The sequence below is a fragment of the Eubalaena glacialis genome, chromosome 8, assembly GCF_028564815.1.
Source record: "Eubalaena glacialis isolate mEubGla1 chromosome 8, mEubGla1.1.hap2.+ XY, whole genome shotgun sequence".
In the NCBI taxonomy this organism is placed as follows: Eukaryota; Metazoa; Chordata; class Mammalia; order Artiodactyla; family Balaenidae; genus Eubalaena; species Eubalaena glacialis.
This window is the reverse complement of record NC_083723.1, coordinates 99,815,225-99,832,767: the sequence shown is the minus strand read 5'-3', so window position 1 is coordinate 99,832,767 and position 17,543 is coordinate 99,815,225. Positions and strand designations below refer to the sequence as shown.

General features: G+C 35.3%; 1 protein-coding gene across 1 annotated transcript in view; it reads right to left on the bottom strand.

Moving 5' to 3' along the window:
* PTPRZ1 (protein tyrosine phosphatase receptor type Z1) overlaps positions 1-17,543 on the bottom strand; it is a 168,277-nt gene that overhangs the window by 96,877 nt on the left and 53,857 nt on the right. Inside the window, exon 2 of the mRNA XM_061197991.1 lies at positions 9,238-9,303. Coding sequence (XP_061053974.1) covers positions 9,238-9,303 — 66 coding nt within the window. The remainder of the gene's footprint in view (positions 1-9,237; positions 9,304-17,543) is intronic.

The window sequence follows — 17,543 nt, the reverse complement described above, 5'->3', positions numbered from 1 at the left end:
AGTTTTCTGTCCAGAGAGGAAGAGTACTAGAGAGGCTGGGGCATAGCGATTTCGATTTCTCTCTCACCCACAGCTTAGCACGGCCACTCTCTTTGCCTGGAACAATATTTCACCCTTGTTGGCTCAGTTAGCTCCTACTTATGCTTTATCTCAATTTAAAGTCCCTTTCTCTCGCTCTCGGGAGCCTCCCCTGAACCCCTTAAGCTATGTAGGGGCCACAGACCTGTGTCACCACAGTCTACTTACTACTGGGGCATTTGTCACACTTTGTAATCTGTCGTTGGCATGTGATTGCTTCTGCATCCCCGGAACCTGGGAAAGTGTCTGGCTCATGTTATACATCCAGTAAGTACTGGTTCATTAAACTAATGATCTCAAAACTTTAAATTTCGCTTTGTCGAGGAGTATATAGTAACATCCAGGTAGAAGGCAAGTCAAGAAGTGATAAGAAGTCAACTCCTTCACATTCTAACACAGATTAACTGAACCTCAGAATCTCCTCAAGGATATATGGGGCGCTATAGGCATGGGTGCAACTTTGGGGGTTTTAGAAAAGAAAACTCTATGTTATTTATGAAAAAAGCGCCGCAAGCAGCTCTTACTTCATAGAGATACTCATGAAATATGAAAGGAAACACACATGTAAAAAAGCTAGATTAGCTGTTAGTAGTTTAGAGATAATCCAGTTCGGCAAGTGCCAACTTTTGAACGTGCTTTGATGCTGATTCTGGGGGGCTCTGCTATTGTTTCAATTTCCAGGTGGCAAAGGGCTATAAAATACAGCTTTTCTTGTTTTCCAATTCTTTAAGATTTATAGCTATTTTTTATAAATTCCAGCTATCATATACATTTCTATATAAATTTATTTAAATTTTATATATATATTTAAGATATTTACATAAATATATTTATAGGTATTTATAAATACATTTATATTATATTTATATTGTGCTTATACATATATTCATAAACATCAATACATTTATATATTTATACATAAATAAATCTGCACTTACATATAAATCATATATATATATGATTTTTCTTAAATGAACGTGTGTTATTTTTATAGTGAGAAATAAGTGATTTTCATTTTGGGGGAAAACATATACCAGATTGTTACTCTTGATACTCATCAAGATAATGGCTCATTGACTTTGTCACTGGGAGAAATGACAGGAGCAGAGAAATGATCAGAAAGGCATCTACAGTCATCACACTCGGTCTCCTCAGCCCGGGTACGGTCTCCTCTTTCTCAAAAAGGTGTCATCAAAAATTAATCTGGGGCTTCCCTCGTGGCTCAGTGGTTGAGAATCTGCCTGCCAATGCAGGGGACACGGGTTCGAGCCCTGGTCTGGGAAGATCCCACATGCCGCGGATCAACTAAACCCATGCGCCACAACTACTGAGCCTGCGCGTCTGGAGCCTGTGCTCCGCAACGAGAGGCCGCGATAGTGAAGAGGCCCGCGCACCGCGATGAAGAGTGGCCCCCGCTTGCCGCAACTAGAGAAAGCCCTCACACAGAAACGGAGAACCAACACAGCCAAAAATAAAAAAAAATTAAAAAAAAAATTAATCTGTTAAATTAGAGCTGGATAGCATCTTCTAAGGGACTAAAGTTTAGCCTAGGTAGACAAGAATCTGATTTTAAGTTCAAGGTTGCTGCTCCTTCCTAGAGACCGTCAATCACCTCCCCGGCTATGGGCAGCTGCTGGATGGGACTGGATGCCTGCACTTTGGCTGGCTTGCCTTTGAGTCTGCCTGGGGACTCCCAGGGTGGTCTTCTCATTTCGGGCTCTTTGAGAAGGAGCCCACAGTGGAGTTGCTTGAGCTCTTTGTTTCCAGGACAGTGCATACAGGCATTTAAGAGTGAGGGGGCCTCTGGGTGGGGAGCAGCCCCGCAAACAGCCGGGATCATCACAGGGAACCTGGAAGCTGGTCCCACTGATGCCAGGCTCCACTCTGCACTCAACCTCTGCTGCCAGGTTTCTTCCTCAGTCACGATAATTATTTCTCAGGGGCTCCCGACTGCCTCTCTCAGACCTGGCTTCCTTCAAGCCCACCTCCCTAGGTTATTAGATACTACTCTGAATCTACCTCTAAATAGGGTTCAAGTTCGCTTCCCTCCCCATGGAACCCTAGGCATATACAGTTTGAGGAATGAATCTGGGCAGCTGTTAAGTGTCCCAGAATATTCTGTGATAGTTAAGATGGTCCCTGCACAGTCTATAACAGTTTGGAGGCTGGTTTGCCAGAAGCCACAAAGAACCTCTAAGAAAGATGCTCTGCATTCCAGCCAAGAAAAGTCCTAGCTCTGGCCCAAAGCATCTCTTACCTGAACAAAACATACTACATGGTTAAAACAGAGACCTGTATTCATAGGTAGCAGGATAGAGAGATAGCCATATAGATACATATATACATTCAATGGATAAAGGGGAAGAAAATCTGTCCTAAACTTATCTGAATATATTTCAAAATAATTTTTTGTATCAATAATTCTCTGCTTCAGTTAATAAGAAATCTTTCTGAATAGAAGAAATGAGTCATTTACATATTCTTCATCTTTTTGCTCTTTGAAAATCCTCGGTTTAAAGAGTCAGAGTTACCACACAGAAAACAGGAAACTAGGTAAATAAGCCTTGCACTCAGCCTTTACTGATTCATAAAATAAGAAGGTGACATAGGTCAACTTAAAATAATTGCAATGGTATTTTGCCTAAATGTTGAAAATATTTAAATGAATTCTGTGTGATTACACAAACTGTGGTCTGATCTTAGATTTTTTTTTTTTAATTAATCATGTAATATTCTCTCTCTCAGTGTTTTTTTTGTTTGTTTGTTTTGCTGAAAGATGAATTTTATGAACCAGGGCACTTCAGAGTAAACACAGAAAGTGAGATAAAGGAGGTCCAGAAAAGGGAGGGAGAACAGTACACCCAGCCACTAAGCCCAGACATTTGAGCACAGACAGGAGAAACAGCCAGATGTTCTCATCTTGAGCTGCTAAGGGACTTGTCCAATCCATTCAAGACTACCAAGTATAGTCAGCAGGGGTGGTTATGAGGCTGGCCTAGAGAATCTGTGCAATTTTAACTTTACTCACAGGGGAATACTACTGGCATATTGTTTTACTCTTAGATACACTCAGCAATGATTATTTAATTGTAATGCTAATCTGTAGCCACACCTTTATTTTTTCAGTTCTATACTAAAGTGACAGTTGCAGAAAAATAAATTCTAAGTTTTAGATTATTTAACTGAACCTATTCAGCCTTTACAATGAGGCATGCTCTACTCATCACATTTAGCATAGGGAAAGTTTGCTCAGTCATACATCTTAGCTAAACTTTTAAAAATGTACAATGATAGGAAATACCTGTCTATCATATGCATTTAAACAATCCCTTCTAATCCTCTTATGAGATTATCAGATACACCCCGACTTGTTTAATCTGTTTGGGCTCAAGTTAAGACACTGTCATAATAATCACTTGGATTTGTAGCATAACTGCTCAAAGAGATTTCCTACAACAATGTGAAACACTGATTTGATTCATGCACAATCAGGTAGGGCATTGTTAAAAACTATTTACTGAAAGAAAACTGAAATACAGAGCAGTTAAACAGCCTGGTCAGTCTGAATGTTAGTGATGACCAGACAGCCTGACTCTACATGTCCTCGTGCTCTGATTAGATGTCTGTGGCATCCTCTCACTCAGCTTAGCAGGGACCCTGTGTTCTGACTGGTGAAAATGCAAAGCTGTGGTCCTTATCCAACTACCTTGCCCTTCTTAGCTAAAACTAAGAGAAGCAAGTTGAAAACCTTTTGTTTCAATATAGGTGTTTAAACAATTAGCGAAATACGAATAGCATACAATAAGATGTGATAGTCTCCTGCCTCCTATGGACCTCCATAGTCCCGTTCTTCAGGGGTAACCACTGCCAACAGGGTGGTGTGTATCTTTCCAGGCCTCTCTTCTATGCCCATATAAACATATAATATTTTACAAAAATGAGGTAATTCTAAACATGGAGTTCTAGAACTTGCCTTTTCACTCAAGTTGGAAATGAGAAATGAACAGTCTGTTTAAGATAAGGAGTGATGATTCAGAGGAAAACATATGTTAAAAATGTTTTCAGATTCTAGATGTAAAGAGAGGGCTGGATGAGCCAGAAATCAGTCATTATTCAAGGTAGATTCAAATTTTCTTTCTGAGTTACCTTTGGCCTACTTTCTCCTAGGTTAAGAGAAGTAAAATTACTAAACCTAACTATGGTCCAAAAATAAATGCCAAACATCAAACCAGACAATACACAACCTTATATTATGGTTCTTTTGTTTTCCATAAGTAGCATCTTCTAGTCTATATATGTGTTGGAAATACTGTTTAGACAGGATACTCTATTTAAGGAAGCAGAAATCAATTCAGCGTTCAGAGACTTCCTCCTTCCGAGGTATTCAGTCAAGTGTCTAATTGTGACTCCTGTGTGGCCTTTCCAACTTGTACCCAATGCAACCCTTTAACTAAAACTTTAAAGGTGTCTGGGTTTAAGAACACTTGAGAATATATCAATACAAAATTTTCAATTTCAAGTTGTCTTAAGGTATGGTGAAAAAGAACCAACAGAATATTTTTTTTTAATTTCCAGGAAATAAAGACTACATTTCAATAGTGACTACTTCTGAGAATGGAGCAGTGAAAGTCCATTCATTTCTGATGATCTTATCACTGCTTGAAGGTGAAAAGGTCTAACAACTCAAACAGAAGGAAGATCTTATCTCATGTGATCACTATGGGCTATGTGTTCATGATATTAAAAAAAAAAAAGACCAAATGACTTAGTTTTTCTTTTTTTTCATTGAATTGTCTTTGTTCAGGCATTGTTATAGAAAATTTAAGGTTAACAGAAAGAAACCTTATGTGAAACCTTCAGAAGAAACCTTTATGAAACCCTTACATGAAATGAAGTTACTAAGGAAAGAACTGGATTTTAGTGCTGACATTCCCAGATTTACAATTCATTCTTTAATTGCAGAGTGACAAATGAACTTTGCTCACCTTCTTGTAATAACTTTAAAAATGGGACTGGTGACTGTATTTACCAACCCTGCCATTTCTCAACATAATTATAGAATATATCCTGAAAAGAAAAGTTGTTTATGACCTATGTTAAAAAAAACACAGCTGAAAGAGTAATACCTTCTCCTCCCCTTCCACCCTCTATTTCTCCATCCATTTGGTAGCCAGCAGGGATTTTTATTGTTTCTTCACATATTACAATTGTGTAATCTTTCTTAAACAACCTTAGCTTAAATGATTCCATTTAAATCATGTTTGATGTGCCATATGATATTTTTAAATGGCTTATGGTAAAGCAATGAGCTCTCTTACAGACAGATGTTATGATGTTCTTAGTAATTTTTATGAATAGAATTCTATATATACAAACATTCAAGGGTGGGTCTTTTCTTCTGAGATTGCAGCTAATCTGACAAGTAGCTCAACAAGATAAGCTGCTGTGAACAAAACTAGGACTATGTGTGGTCCAAACCAATTTACTTCAGCCATTCATCAATTACTTAAATTTAAGAATCTTAAAATTAATTTATCCTGAAATTTTACACAGTTAGCACATATAGTTTTTCATTTTCCAGGTGGAATAATAATCATAGAAATTGAAAAGACTACGAACCTTTATCTACATTTGTACTAAAAATAAAAAGAGATAATATACTTAATAGTGAATAATCCACATTTAAAATGCTTGGCTTTGGTGTGATTTGCTTGGGAGAGATATGTTTTTTTAGATAAAGGCTTTAGTTTGTTTTCTTTTTGATGCTCTAGGAATTCAGACAAAATAATCAATAGACACTCAGCTTGCGCTAAGCAGCTATAAAATGTCCTCAGCTGAAACTCTTTCTAATCTCTTCCTAGGATCCTCTGGTAAGCTTCCACCCTCACCTCAACTCTGGAACATTCCCTTTTGAGACCTACCACCCCTCCTCCCATAGCAAATGACACTTTTTAATGAATCTATCCCTTTGATCACCAGACTGTCTCTTAAAGGAGCTAAAGCCAATAGGCCTTAAGTTATGAACAAGATGATGCAACTGGATTATAAAGCAAAGAACTGTGCATTGTTTATGCATAGATCCATCCATGAAAGCCTGGCCACTCTTCAGGTGCCATGTCTACATGCAATTAGCCCATTAAAAGAAAGAGCTCTGTGGCTGCCTCCTAAGATAACAATATATGCACGGTGGTATTTGCCAGAAGCTACTGGTAAAACTGCCATCTTCTTGTCTTCTCCTGCCCTGAGGAGGCACCTTCAGGAACCTCAAGGACCTCAGGCTGCTGGAAACAGGCAGCATTGCCCCTCATACACCTGCCCTTGCTTGGGGTGATGAGAACTGTAACCCTCTCTCTCCCTAGGCTACATGTCCTCCATTTTCTGATTCTAGGTTTAGGGAGAATGAAGGATGCATTAAAGCTTGTTTTTCATTTGTAAATATATGAGTTCTCTGTTTAAAAGTTCATCAGTTAAAGTTAAATAACCTGCTTTTAGTTCCACCTCAAACTAGGAAGGTAGATGTTAACAAAACTAAACCAGCTGATTTTTATTCTATGAACATCTTTATGTATCAAGTTTTCTACAACAGTTATATATTATTTCTTTGTTCTTGTTTAAGGATTGTTTTATTGTTAATATTATTTATAGCTCTAGTGTTATTTTAATAAGGTCAGACTAAAGGAAAGTATTTTTTCTCTTATGTTTAAATCCTTAAATACTTAAAAAAAACCTTAAACATAATATAAAGATACTTAAAAGATACCTTTTACTCAAAATAACTTAGTTTAAAATCCTTACGTTGTATGAGTTATGTATATAATAGAGAAAAATTGGTCCAGAACCTGGAATTAAATACAGAGAAACTAAGACACAAATTTATTCAAGTAGAATGTAACACACACTTTTACTGAAAACAAAAGTGAAATTGTTTAGGGTAAATAAATGGATTGTTCATTTTTTTATAGTACTTACTCAGGTGTACCATTCTTATTCACTTAACCATTACTTCAGGTAGTATTTATTTACCATATGTCCTCCCAAAATCCTAACCTAAACCCTGTTATTTGGGGTAATTTAAGAAATTAAGTAATTAGATAAAAGCAAATTAAAAATGGGATTTTACTTTTTGTCAAACAAGTTGATCAGATTTTTTAAATTAGTGTGAGTAAAAATGTGGGGAAATGGATAAATTAACACAATTTTCTAAAATTTGACCATACTTATTTGACCATATATATTAATATTAAAAACAGTAGGCACCTTGATCCAACAACTCTCTTTTTGTTAAAGTCCATTTTTTTCTGAAAAAAAATTGCTCAAGTAAATAGAATTTGAGGATGTTCATTACATTAAGTACATAAGACCAAAACATAAACAAAATTTTTAAAAAAGAATAATTACTTTAAATAATTAAAAATGGCCTAGAGTTATGGCGAATCTTTGCTTTTATATATTTCTCAAGATTAAAAAAATTAAAAATAATAAGGCAGAATTCGTTAGATATATAGGTCATAATTATAAATGGGTAAATTAAGAGCAAGTCTTTCTGTACAGTATCATACAGAACAACCACATGCCCATCTGGACAGTAATCCACAGGCTAGATATGCCTTAATTTGTTCAATTTTTCCTGCTTTGATGGATATCTTGATTATTTTCCATGTTCTAATTTAACTTATTTCATAGAAAAGGTGATACAAATGATTAGTAAAAATTAAAATCCTGACTTCAACAGTAATCAAACAGAACAAATTAAAACAAAATGTCATTTTTTCAACATGTCAAATTGGTGAAGATTTTCAAAATGACAGTCATTAAATCCTGGTTTATTCAGCGGGGTAGTCACTTACTTATACTATATGTAAGCATATATATGTTCTCTAGAAAGCAATTAGGTCATGCGTATCAAGAATTTTGAAAGCATTTATTTTCTTTGACTCAATAATGGTATATCAAGGATTCTCTAATAAAAAATGATAAAAATATAGACATATCTATTCATCTATTTGCCACCATTTCTTTAAACAGTGAATAGCTTGAATTGGATGATTAAAAATGAAACATTTATTCAATGGACTATTAAGTACCAGGATCAACAGGAATTGTCACTGCTCAAAACTAATTTCCAGAATAAATTGGATGCAAAACTGTATGTAAAAAATATATAAACATAATATAATAAAAACTGGCCTGAAAAGAATATACCAAATTTTCTAGTGGATGTACCTGGTGGGAGTAAAAAGTGATTTTTATGTTCTTCTTTGTGTTTGAATTTTTTTTTTTTTAAGTTTCTACTTTTAAAGTAAGAATAAAAAAAGAAAGAAAATGCACGCCTTGCTACAAAATTCATCATGCTTCTGCCTTTCATCTATAAAATAAAGTCCAAACTGGCTAGGCTCTTGTTGAAGCCCTTTTAATTTGATCCCGACTTATCAACCCAATCTTATTTCTAATGAGTACCCAACTCTACTACTCGGCTTTATCTCAGATGGTCATGAGGCATGTCATGTTCCCTCTAGGTTCCATCCAGGCTCATCTGATCAGGCCTAGAGCTTCTCTTCTTTCCTAAGGTTTCTGATCAGGATTTCTGGATGTAACTATTTTAAGCCAACTTCAGCTACACATGATGCTCAAAGCCACGTCTGGTAACATACAAAATCACGTTAGACCCTGATTCCAATTAACTCAGCACAGTAATTCAAAAGGAAACCCCTTTTGAAAGCAAGATTCCCGTCAATATTTGTTAATATTGATCATAACAACAACTGTGATCATAACATTTATTGAGAATTTTCTATTTACAAGGAGGCTCTGTGCCAACTCCATTTATCTCATTTAATGCTCAGAAAAACCCTCCATTTCACAGATGAAAAAACTGAACCTCAATTAGGTTACGCATTTTTCCCAAGGAGACATAGCTAGTGTGGATCTGAGATTCAAATCTAGCTCTGTCTGAGATCAATATACTCTACACTACCAACTTGCTAATGGAAAATCACTAGAAATCATTTTGCATATGATATATTTTTAGTGATTAATTGCATACCCATGTAGCTTAGTTAAAATGATGTGTGGAGCTACAAAGTTTTCTTTTACATATAAAAACAGATACAAAAACAATAAAAATTTCCATTGAATTTCATTATATTCTAATATATTTACCTGTATAGGACCAGCCAATCTCTTCAACAAGTTTTCTCTGTTGTCTGTAGTATCCATAAGCCCAATCTACAACCAAGAAAAACCAATTGATCAATGCATAGAAAAATATATGAGTGCAAATTTAAAAAAATATAAGATGCCCAAAGCATCATTCATACCATAAATGGTCCTTGATTACTCTTTTCTATGTCACCTTCCCAATGTCTCCTCCCAATTCCAACTGCCACCATTATAGACTCCACTGTCCATGCTCTGGTAATTAGTGTGAGTTTTAGCAGGGCACATTTAAAAACTGCTGAAGTTCAGACAGAGACAAAGAAAATATTCTGTGAAAAGCAGGAGCAACCCAGAGGGTTTCATCCCAAAGTGAGACCGGGGTCAGAAAGGACAGCTTGTCCTATCTTCAGACTTTTCTTACCATTCCCTAAGTTGAAGACTTGAAATCCTATAGATTAGAGATACTTTTAAGGTTACAACCCAAGTTTTATCTGTAAATGCTTCTAGGAGATCCAGAGTTACCACGTTTTCAAAATTTACTTCCCTACAATGCAAAACAAAATTAGCTGCCTTGAAGAAATGGAAATTTAAATGTGTGTGTGTATGTTGGCTGGGGAAAAGGTTGTGTTAGACGGTGTAGGTGAATTTGTGTCTTGGGGGAACAGAGATGCCTGATGAGGTAATACGGTGGGAAGCTTGGAGTACCATGAAAGTAGTGGATGCCTCATGACCTAGAGATAGAGGCTCTACATCTTGAACATGGGACAAGGGGTACAGAAAAGAAAATGGATGGAAGTCAAAGTCTCACTCCACACAATTCAAAATTTTGCCTGGAGTCATTCCTGTACCCAAGAAACAGGGATGTTATGATTCATCCTCCTCCTTCCTGTGCCATTGTGCTATTGTCCCCTTTATCCCAGCCTGTGTTAACCCTAGTACTCCATTTCAGCTACACTGTGGGCAAAATAAATCTTTGTGAACTAGGTTTGGAACTTGATCAGTGTTGACAAAACTATTTCTGTAGAAAAGGCTACAGGAGTTCCCTGGTGGCCTAGTGGTTAGAAATCCCGGCTTTCACTGCTGTGGCCCGAGTTCAGTCCCTGCTTGGGAACTGAGATCCTGCAAGCTGCATGACGTGGCCAAAAAAAAGAAAAAAGAAAGAGAAGAAAAGGCTACAAATAGCTAGTTTACAAATGAACGTGTGGAACATTACTTATTCATAAATTGGGGTTCTGTCAATATAGCTCTCATTTGAATGTGAGGATTTATTTATACCATACCATACCATATACATTTATACATATTATATAGATAGATAGATAGATAGATCTTTCTCATCAGCTGGGAAGACAGACTCTATTTCCTCTTATTCTCTCTACACAGGTGTGTTTTTCTTTATTGACAGCTCCCAATTTCAAGGAGGCAAATATCTCAAGGACATTTCAGAAATTATTTTTCTCTCCCATGTTATATACAATCTGATTAGAACATGGTAATACATACTAAAATATTTTATAAAAACTTAAAAGCAGGCCAGCTTCCAGAAATACACATTCTGAATCCACAGATTATTCAAAACCAAAACCTAGCTTGGAGAAAACAAAAAAAATTGTTTTAAAAATTTCATTACCCATAAATATAGGTAAATATTCTACTGGTCGTGGAGCACATTTCAACAAATATTTGTTTTTATAACAGCTTTACTGAAATGTGATTTACACATCTTACAATTCACCCATGAAATTTAATGGCATTTAGTATATTCACAGAGTTGTGCAATCATCACTACAAACAATTTTAGAACATCTTCATTATCCCAAAAAGAAACCCCATACCCTTTAGCTGCCACCCCCTACCTCATCTCTACCTTCACTAAACTACTTTATAGATTTGGATATTCTAGATATTTCTAAAAACAGGATCACACAATACATGGCCTTTTGTGACTGGCTTCTTTAACTTTGCATAATTAACGTTTCCAAGGTTTATCCATGTTGTAGGATATATCAGTACTTCATTCCTTTTTATTGTCTAATAGTACTCTATTGTACGGTGACCAAGATGGCCTTAAAGTTCCCCTCAGCTTGACTAAACTTTAGACAGACTACTTCCTAGCTCTATGCTCTTGACCTCCCTTTTCTTCCAGCATTCAGTTGAGAAAACTTATAAATTTTCTCTCTATTCCTTTAAGATGTAAATCTTTTTTATTAGCCACATGCCAAGTTTACAACTAGGACTGTACTTCTCAAGAATATGGGAATTGTCTCTCTGAAATGCAACCATTGAAGGAAATAAGCACCCTTATCTCCCATTTTCTGTGGAAGGGTAGGAGCCTAACTTCCAGTGAGGTGTCTTGCTCCAAGTTGCAAAAACTACCTCCTGTCATAATGATATGAGCTTATTTTTCCTTTGAATAGAGACAATTAGCAAATGCAGATGGCCTATGACTTCCTCTCATGTCCTGCATTACTTTTACACTGGGGCTCAACCTAGCTCGTAAAAAACCTTACCCCCTCTGCCTCATCAGAGTTGAGCTCAGACTTGATTCTGCCTTCTCTCCCCTACTGCAATAGCCATGAAGAAAGTTCTCCTTGCCTGTTTAATTTTGTATGCTGTAATTTTTGTTTTGACGCTGGCTATGCCACATTTCTTTTATCCATTCATCAACTGAGGGATACTTGGGTTGTATCCTCTTTGGGGCTATCATGAATAATGCTGCTTTGAATATTCATGCATATATTTGCTTTTCTACTTAAAAAATAATCATTAGGTTCATAATTTATTTTTTAAATAGAGTTGTACCATAAAATGGTAGTCATTCATAATTTATTTTTTAAATAGAGTTGTACCATAAAATGGTAGTCATTTAAGGTTAAATTCTGGGGACAAGTGTTTTTTCATGATCAAGGAATACATACAATTAGGGCCTCAAAGGTCATTTGATCCAGACTTTAACAGACTACAAAAAAATAATTCTTGTTTTAGAGATAAGGTAATTTTTCCCAAGGAAATGTAAGTGGTTTGTACAGGCAGAAAGTGACAAAAACGGAAACAATAATCCATGGCTTCTGCCTCATACTCACTAAAGTCTTCCACAATATCAAGGATTCCTAACAATCCTGAGCTATTGGTTACTCTCTTAAGTGCTCTGCCTGAGTAGCAACCTCTTCCAGAGAAACAAAATAAAACAAAACAATACACTGGGGTTGAACTTTACCAGCAGGAATTACTTAGACAAATAAATTATATGGCACATATATACAATGGAATATTACTCAGCCATAAAAAGAAATGAAATGGAGGTATTTGTAATGAGGTGGATGGAGTTAGAGTCTGTCATACAGAGTGAAGTAAGTCAGAAAGAGAAAAACAAATACAGTATGCTAACACATATATATGGAATCTAAGGAAAAAAAAAAAAGACCATGAAGAACCTAGTGGCAAGACGGGAATAAAGACACAGACCTACTAGAGAATGGACTTGAGGATATGGGGAGGGGGAAGGGTGAGATGTGACAGGGTGAGAGAGTGTCATGGACATATATACACTATCAGATGTACAATAGATAGCTAGTGGGAAGCAGCCGCATAGCACAGAGATCAGCTCGGTGCTTTGTGACCACCTAGAGGGGTGGGATGGGGAGGGTGGGAGGGAGGGAGATGCAAGAGGGAAGAGATATGGGAACATATGTATATGTATAACTGATTCACTTTGTTATAAAGCAGAAACTAACACACCATTGTAAAGCAATTATACTTCAATAAAGATGTTTAAAATAAACAAATAAATAAATAAATTATAGAGAACTGGGACTTCCCTGGGGTCTAGTGATTAATATTTCGCCTTCCAATGCAGGGGGTGAGGGTTCGATCTCTGGTTGGGGAGCTAAGATCCCGCATGCCATGGGGCCAAAAAACCAAAACAAAAGAAAAACGGAAGCAATAGTGTAACAAATTCAACACAGATTTTAAAAATGGTCCACATCAAAAAAAAAAAAAAAATTATAGAGAATTGACTGTATACCTAATCTGACCTGACCATCAGTTGGAATTTTCCTCTGAAACTTTGCACTGACCACAGGGAAAAGATTTTTTGTCATCTTTTATGTTTTGAATATAAATATTTTTAAAATGTAAAGACATTTTTGTCACATAAGTGCATTTTGATGATTTCAGAAGATCAAATACCACACAAAACCTACATTGAACAAGTATTCTGTTGAAACATAAAACAGTAAGCTCTTGTTTTAATGATTCAGGCTAAAGGATGACAGCAAAATATCAGCAGATTTAGCTCTCCTTGTAGGGCTTTATTGTTACACAATCAGCATTTGTGCTTGGTTTTTAATTACTTACGTTAAGAAAGCTTTTTTCAATACAAGATTCCCAGGTGTTGGTAGCTCTCTTCAGTTTCTTTTTGTATTGTTCCCTTAATTATTACTTCAAATAATCCGTTACACATTCATATGCTAATTTCATAGTCCTTGGGCGTGAGAGAGTACCCCACTTTTAAAATTCTACTTAGAGATCTGATAGATGAGATGTGATAGCTCCAATGAACAAGAAAAAAAGAATCTAGGTTCACTTTTTTTGTTGCATTATATACTTTGAAAACCAGTAAATCCTATATAAAGTAGAAGCTATCAAAGTGCTTACACATTTTAAAATCAATTAAAATAATGAAATATAGAATTTTTTTGTTTCTGTGGATTTTAGTTTCTTTAGTTTTTATATTTTGTTTCTCTCTGTTCAAAAGTATTTTCCAGGTCTGCTTCGGTGTGAGTGTTTTGTAGGGATAAAACTAAGAAATAAACTTCAGGAATGAATTGTACACATGATACACAGTAAGAACATATACATCAGTATACCTTTTTAAAAGGTAACTCTAAAATTTGTCCTGAAAAATTATTCTTCATGAAGTGGCTACCAAAGTTGAGCGAAATTTGGTTTATACTATTTTAGGTAACCTTAAATGTCTCTGTTTCAATCTATTCCATCCTGTACTTACCTTGAGCACCTACTTATTTGCAAACATGTATATGCCACATATTCCTTTATTTTTCTTTACACTCAAATGGAAACCAAAGTTTTGATAACCGTCACATGGATGATGTAGATAAATTTAGCATTTTTTGCTCATGCTTTTTAAACCAAAAAAAAAAAAAAATGTTGCTCATTTTCTACTAAAAATATCATTATAAATATTTTGAATTATACAAATGCCTCTGATTTTGCCCTAAATGCCTAAAGAAAGTCTCTGCTTTATGTTGATCAACAATTCATCACCTGTATTCTACCATATAATTTAGCAGCAGTGCTCTGACAAAATACACACACACACACACACACACACACACACATACACACACATATTTTAATGCTGTTAAGAGGCCAAATATATGACAGAGAAGAAATAGAGTGGTCCTCAGAAAAAGAAACTTCAGGTAGAAAATAGCCACAGTTATAAATTTGAAGACTGGGATCCTAAAGCTAGATTTCTCAAAGTAGACTTTTCCAAGATAAATGATACTTGCATATTTCACATCCTTTAAAAATATCACTAAGGAACTTCAGAGGAGGGGAAAAGGAAGTCAGGTGATGGAAAGGCAGAGAAGAAGGAATAGAATTATAGATGAATCTTTAAAGCCTTTGAGTATAGACTTTGATTGAGGGAAGACTTGGGGAGAAGGTCTAAAATGTCTCAGGTAGAGGAAGGGCATTGGGCAAATCATGGAACCAAAGAATTGGGAAGCCAGCTGGGCTCTCCTATAGGGTCTGTGTAGGTCACTAGGGATTTACTAGGGACTTGGTTATGGCTCTCCATGATACAAGGGTCACATCAATTTTCACTTTTTGTTTTCATCCTATTCTCTCCTCTTATCTAGATTTCTTTTAAAAGCGGGAAAGAGATAGTCTGCTGAGCTGACTTAAAAAGTGTTGAATACATTTTGTATACTGAGCATATTTTAAAGAAAAATAGTAAATAAATAAACCCACAAACAAACAAATATTTCTAATTGAAGTGAAAGAGGTGGCAGGGAGTGGGAGAAGAAAGGTAAGTGGCTGGTGACCACTTAGAGAAGAACCTGGAAAACCCTGGAAACAGACTAGTATTATCAGAGTGATTATTACCATCCCCTAAATCATTTGATAGTCAGACATGCATAAGGCTGAAGTGGCAGTGATAAAAAAGGTTGATGGTTACAGTAGTCATAACTATCAATTACTGAAAACAAAATAATAGCAGTCCCCTCTCAGAGAAAAATAAAATAAAATCAGAAATGAGTTCCTTTAAGGAGAGAATCAGCTTTTGATTAATGAACACCTGTGAACACATCATCTGGCTACAAAAGTCCTTTATTTCTTCAGATACTCTATTGTAAATATCTTTGTTTGATAAGAAAGCTGAGTTTATGACCCAAGTGATCTAAACCAAAACCTTGATTAGCCAACTGAGGCAAACTTTCCAAGTAAAATGAAATCTGCCCATGAGTATAGTATAGAGTCTATAATATCATAATATCATACATGGCAGGTTTTATCTGTGCATTTTCCTGTCATTCAGTGTTTGCTGTCAAATTGTGTTAGCACATACCCCATCTTTACCTATCTGGAATATAAACTTGTATCCAGTATATATGCAAAGACATTTGTGAAACATAATTTAGTTAATTATGGTAATTCAGATAATAGGCTTGTTTAGGATATATTTATAGTTCAAGCACTGTACTTACTCTTAATCACTTCAGATGTAACTTTAAAAAACACACATATATTATTTTCCCCCAAACCATTTGTCTTCCAATTTCAACTGCTTTCCAGGGTTAGAAAAAAAGAATACCATTAGTTTTCTCCCCTCTGCAGAGGTTTAAAAATACAAGTACTTTTTACAATTTCAAAACTTAAATTGCAACTTATCACCAAATAGGAGGGCACATGAATTCGTACAGTTAAAGATAGGAATTCTGGAAAATTGAGTTATTAGAGTACAGGTGACCTCTTTATTTAATGATAAGGTTAAAGAGATGAAAAAGTAGATCCTTGAGGCACTATACTAAAAAAAATCGAATGGTAAAACTGTAAAAGGAGATGGAAAGATTGAACATAATGGATAAGGTAAAGAACAGAGGGAGCCATTTCTTCCATATGCTTGCTTTGGTGTCAGACATCCAATGAAATACATATTTCTCATAGGACTTAGGGAAGAGTTTGGAGGTGAACAATTAGAGCATATTGTTCCTTAGACACTGAGGACTGTGTATGCTTTCCCAGAGAGAGTTTGTACCTTGGCAATATGTCTACCAAACCTATTCAATGAAAGCTCAAAATATTCACAGGCTTGTCTTGGAAAGTCGCCAGAGTATTTTCTTACACTTAGATAAACGTGTTTAATCTAATGTGATTTATCTACATTTATAAAGTTGAGGTATTTACTGTTGAAAACATGTTCATAATTTTATCTTTACCACATAAGTGATAATACCTGTTTCAGATAGCTTAAAAAAATAAAGATAAGCAAAAATAATTTTAAAAATCACCTATAATCCCATCTCCTACAGAAACTAGTATTTACAATTTCGTGCATGTATATGTTTTTCTAGGCATTATACTATGCAGTATAATAATTTTATACTCTACATTAATTGAATTACACTATTTCATTATTTGGTGACTTGCTTTTTCTACATAATAATAAATCACTTCCCAGGTAATAAATATGGTTTTATAGCACCATAATAGTTCACCTGAAGCATTCTTCTACTTTTTGGATATTAAAATAAAAAGTTGTTTTAGCTTTGGAAAATTTATTCCTTGGGCTTAAATGACATGAGTGATGAAACTAAGCTACTTTGAACTTTCTGTATAAAATAAAATCTGTAGGAAATTAACTGCCACTTTTTTTCCCCTGTCAATCTTCTTCTACAACACCAAGAAGACACTAAAATGGAAGAAACTCATTGTTATTGTACAGTGCTACAAACATTATAGCTACCTTGTTTCCATAACTAACAGTGAATTTATTCTGCCTTAAGAGAAAAACTCAATTGTTGATGGAACAGTGATAATGGGAGCAGAGATAGAAATAACATGTGTAAAAATAACTAATAGAAGAAGCTAAAAATAATATTAAAAGTGGGAAAAGAACCAAATCTGTATAAGAAAAGCATATGAAAGTGGGAAGAAAGCATGGAATTCATCAAATTACAAAATATAATGTTATTATACTTGTGTTATGTATTATTATATTATTATGCCATTATATACTTTCATATTATTATCTGTACAATAATAATGTGTTATTATTCAAC